At 44.0% G+C, this 5000-nt stretch overlaps 1 protein-coding gene across 1 annotated transcript in view; it reads right to left on the reverse strand.

The window, feature by feature from the left end:
* Positions 1–1948: 1948 nt before the first annotated feature.
* Positions 1949–5000, reverse strand: part of nln (neurolysin (metallopeptidase M3 family)) — a 6585-nt gene continuing 3533 nt past the window's right edge. Inside the window, exons 7-13 of the mRNA XM_046861787.1 lie at positions 4246–4381; positions 3780–4146; positions 3266–3467; positions 2976–3162; positions 2673–2801; positions 2343–2476; positions 1949–2208 (exon numbers count right to left, since the gene is read on the reverse strand). Coding sequence (XP_046717743.1) covers positions 2059–2208; positions 2343–2476; positions 2673–2801; positions 2976–3162; positions 3266–3467; positions 3780–4146; positions 4246–4381 — 1305 coding nt within the window. The 3' untranslated portion in view covers positions 1949–2058. The remainder of the gene's footprint in view (positions 2209–2342; positions 2477–2672; positions 2802–2975; positions 3163–3265; positions 3468–3779; positions 4147–4245; positions 4382–5000) is intronic.

The raw sequence follows: 5000 nt of genomic DNA on the forward strand, positions 1-5000 counted from the left end.
GATAGAAGAGTATCTGTGAGTGAAAGGAAAGTTTATAGGACTGTGGTGAGACCTGAGATGTTGTATGGATTAGAGACAGTGGCATTGAGTAAAAGACAGGAGGTGGAGCTGGAGGTAGCAGAGCTGAAGATGTTGAGATGTTCGTTGGGAGTGACGACAATGGACAGGAATAGAAATGAGTTTATTAGAGGGACAGCGCATGTAGGACGTTTTGGAGACGAGGTGAGGGAGGTGAGATTGAGATGGTTTGGACATGTGCAGAGGAGGGACATGGGGTATATCAGTAGGAGAATGCTGAGGATGGAGACACCAGGAAGGAGGAAAAGAGGAAGAACAAGGAGGAGGTTTATGGATGTGGTGAGAGAAGACATGCAGGTAGTTAGTGTGAAAGAGGCAGATGTAGAGGACAGGGGGGGATGGAGACGGATGAGCCACTGTGGCGCCCCCTAATGGAAGAAGTTAAAAGAAGAAGTCATCATCATGTTGTTGAAAGCTCCATGTACAGCAAAGTTGTAACCTTCTGGCAGTGGCCACCAGGATTTAAGATGAAATCACACACATTTAGAGTCTTTAATCTGTAAAAACATTACAGCTCCAACTGTTTTTGAGCTCTAATTTCACTTTAATATCAAACTGATTTTCTTCATGGATATAGATATATACATATTCATCTCCTCCAACCGTGTAATCATGTCCGTGTCTGAGTCCAAGTAGCTCCAGAGAGAGTTCATTAAACTTTATAGCTGTTTTTCAGCGTCTCGGTAAAGGCCTTTTAACAACAGCTTGTAATAAACCTGAGTTTTACAGTTTTTACCACATTCACTCTTCTCAATTTACAACAAAAATATTATTTAAATATTTAAATGAGGAAATATTTATAATTAATTAGATTCTTATTTCTCTGAATGTAAAGATTACAGATTATTTCTGGATGTTCTAAAGTACTCTAGTTACTCTAGTTCTAATGTTCTTTTACAGAATAATCAATACAACAAACAGAATCTGGAAGATTGAATCTAAACCAACCCAAACTATTGGCACCCAAGAGCCCGAGATCATTGTTTTGCTGTAGACTGGGGGAAAAAAAACTTTTGTTTGAGATGAGAAAAAAAGATGAGATGAGAGTTTAAGATTTCAGATATCGATATTAACTGTTTACATGCCGTTTTTGCACCTTTTTTTTTATTTGCTGCTATTGCTCTTTTGCACGTTTTTTTTTACATTTTTGTTAATTACAATGTTCACTTTGTCTTTTACACACCACAGTGTATAATATACAGCAGGTTTACTGCTGACGCTATTTTGTGTTTTTGTCTCCGCAGTCTCGTGTTGTCTCTGCACAGTCTCGTGTTGTCTCCCCACAGTCTCGTGTTGTCTCCCCACAGTTTGCACCAGGTTGCACATGAGGCACTTTATGTGGCGAGGACCCTCACTAGTCCTTTAGCCTGTTTTCTGTGATTGTTGTTGTTGCACCAGGGTTCAGGAGGAACGTTGATTCATGTCACTGTGTACTGCGTCAGATATATATGGTTAAAATGAAAATAAAAGCTTCTTGACTTGAGGTGTTCCAGCAGGTTCTGTATCGCATGTTTTACCTCCAGAAGATGAAAATAAAGCCTGAAACGCAACACTACAGCAGAATGGAGCAGTGTGGTGATTTCACCGTGTCTCAGACTGCAAGCAGAAGAAACACAGCCAGGCTGCTGTTTACTGTCATTCACGATGACTTATCTGTTCTTCTGCTTTTGCTCACCTCAAGACTGTGTGCTGTGATAGTAAATGTGCAGTGTTTTATATTGTGGAACATCCAGGAAACAAAATCTGGGAAACCATACGCTTGTCTCATCATCATATACTGACATCACAATCTCTCAGTTTACTCTTCAGAACCGTCCACAACGACCTTCAGCCCAATAAAGCAGAACCACGTGACATAAAAACAACAAGATTTAATACCAGACTCTGAAGTGCTTTATTTCCTTTACAGAAACTCGGATCTGAGACTATTACAATAATAATAATAATAATAACAACAATAATAATGTGATGTAGTAAACATTATATGTAAATATTATTCTGATCTGCGAGTCCTTTACACCGTAAGAAAGAGTCCTGGCGCGGCTCACGACCCAGAATCCTTCTCAGTATCTCCGTCCCATCCACTGATCCACCAGCCTCCAGAACCACTCTCCTGTACTCCTTACCTACCTACACACACACACACACACACTCTCTCTCTCTCTCACTCTACTGTATTGCATGTGTTTTATGTTGTGCATGTATATATACAATATTTTGTTTGTGTGTGTGTGTGTGTGTGTGTGTACTGTAGTGTGCGTCACCTCAGGGTTGATGGTGTTGTGTTTGAAGCAGGTGTAGAAGATGTCGGAGGAGTAAACTTCACTCCACAGGTAGCTGTAGTACTGAGCATCATATCCTCCAGTCAGGTGACTGAAACTCGCCATCATGTTTGTACCTGTGCAGTAAAATCATCACACACACACACACACACACACACACACACACACACACACACACACGTACAATACTATATTCTGTTACACACACACGCGCACACACACACACGCGGACGTACATACGCGTACACACGTACACACACAGGTGTTTGCATTGTACTGAAGCCTGTGTTCAGGTGGTTGTTAGTTCTTTACCCTGTGTAGCCGGAATTCCCAAAATCTCTTTGCAGTATTTGGAGAACTCCGCTGCAGTGTCAGCAGAAGACCTGGTGTGGAACGCCTGGTCCACTTTACTGAGCATGATCTGTCTGAGGTTCATCAGACCTACACACCCACACACACACCCACACACACCCACACACACCCACACACACACCCACACACACACACACACACACACACACACACACACAGATATTAATCATTGACATTATGTGTGTGTGTGTGTGTGTGTGTGTGTGTGTGTGTGTGTGTGTGTGTGTGTGTGAGATCTGAGACCAGTGTTGGCCACTCTGGAGGTGATAAGTTTATCCAGCAGGTTGGGGGGGATGGAGCTCCCATCTATGTAATGGCGAGACATCCTCCTGAGCGGCTCCTTCTCCCACACCCAGTTCTCCAGCATCTGAGAAGGAACCTCTACAAAGTCTGTCTCCACCAACATGCCACTGAACTCTGCATAGCGAGTCTGAACACACACACACACACACACACACACACACACACACACATCAGAACACACTGAGATCTCCAAGACACTGACGATGATTCAGCATCATAACAGGACACACCCTGGAGCAAAGCTCGTGCAACACATGACCAAACTCGTGGAAGAAGGTCTCCACTTCATGGTGCTGCAGTAGAGACGGCCAGTTACGTGAGGGTTTGGTGAAGTTGGCCACCATGGCTGCCACGGGGATCATGCGCTTCCTGTCCGGACCGAGACAGCCGGGCTGCAGGCCGAAACACGCCGCGTGACCGTACTTCCCTTCTCTGAGGAACACAATCAGAACCACAGTCTGAAGATGTTCATTAATTCTCCATAACTGCACCTCTGACAGTAGTGCAGGTTTATATTAATGCACTCACTCTGATACGTTCACAGAGACATGTACACGTGAGAACCACGCTCCACGTGCACCTGATGTGAGAACAAGAACTCGTTCCACATTACACGTCTCTATAAACTCACGATAAAAGTATGAGTTGTTTATTAATAAATCAAATGAAGACCACATGAAGGAAGAGGATGATGAGGAAGAAGATCTTCTAAACTAGCAGTTGCTGAGTATCTCTGACTCCTACCTGGGATACAGGTCTAGATAAAAGCGTCCGACCTCCTCGCCCGTGGTGGAGTCCAGTATGCTGTAGAGCTTCACACTCTCGTGCCACACGTGAGGGTTTTGGATTTGATGGAAGCAAAGACCCATGAGGTCCTGGCAGATCCCCAGCAGACCCTCAGTCACCACCTCCAGAGGGAAATATTCGATCAGCTTGTCCTTATCCACCGCAAACTTCACCTGCTCCACCTGGTTCATGTAGTATGGCAAATCCCACATGTGCAGCTGTCCATCAAAGTCCAGGCCCCGCCTCTGACACTCGGCCTGTTTCAGTGTGAGGAGGAACTGACGCTCCTTCTGACCCACCAGCTTCAACTTCTCATACAGCTCATCTGGAGGCAGTGAAGACATGCAGTATTTACTCTCCACTGCCAACCTGATCAGCATCATACATCTCATTACCTGTTCAGGTGTGTTTAATATTCACTCACCCAGGAAGTGAGACACAGTGCTCCAGTTCTTGGCCATGTTCAACTCCAGAACATAGTTAGCATGACTGCTAAAGCCCAGGAGCTTAGCCGTCTTCGAACGCAACTCAATCAGCTGTTCGAGGATTTCTGTGTTCACCTGCAAATAAAAACATTCTTCTGCTGTATAAGAAATCAGACTTTGTACATCACTCCTATTTCACACACACACACACACACACACACACACACACACACACACACACACACACACACACACACACACACACAATCTTGCTTTAAACTGCAAAATCTGTGTAGTTACTCAACACAAAGCAGTCTGAAATGTGTCAGATCAGATCAGCTTACTGCATCAGATCAGGTTAGTGTATCAGATCAGGTTAGGTTAGTGTATCAGATCAGGTTAGTGCATCAGATCAGGTTAGTGTATCAGATCAGGTTAGGTTAGTGCATCAGATCAGGTTAGTGCATCAGATCAGGTTAGTGTATCAGATCAGGTTAGGTTAGTGCATCAGATCAGGTTAGTGCATCAGATCAGGTTAGGTTAGTGTATCAGATCAGGTTAGGTTAGTGTATCAGATCAGGTTAGTGCATCAGATCAGGTTAGTGTATCAGATCAGGTTAGGTTAGTGCATCAGATCAGGTTAGTGTATCAGATCAGGTTAGTGCATCAGATCAGGTTAGTGTATCAGATCAGGTTAGTGCATCAGATCAGGTTAGTGCATCAGATCAGGTTAGTGTATCAGATCAGGTTAGTG

The sequence above is a fragment of the Silurus meridionalis genome, chromosome 11, assembly GCF_014805685.1.
Source record: "Silurus meridionalis isolate SWU-2019-XX chromosome 11, ASM1480568v1, whole genome shotgun sequence".
NCBI classification, from domain to species: domain Eukaryota; kingdom Metazoa; phylum Chordata; class Actinopteri; order Siluriformes; family Siluridae; genus Silurus; species Silurus meridionalis.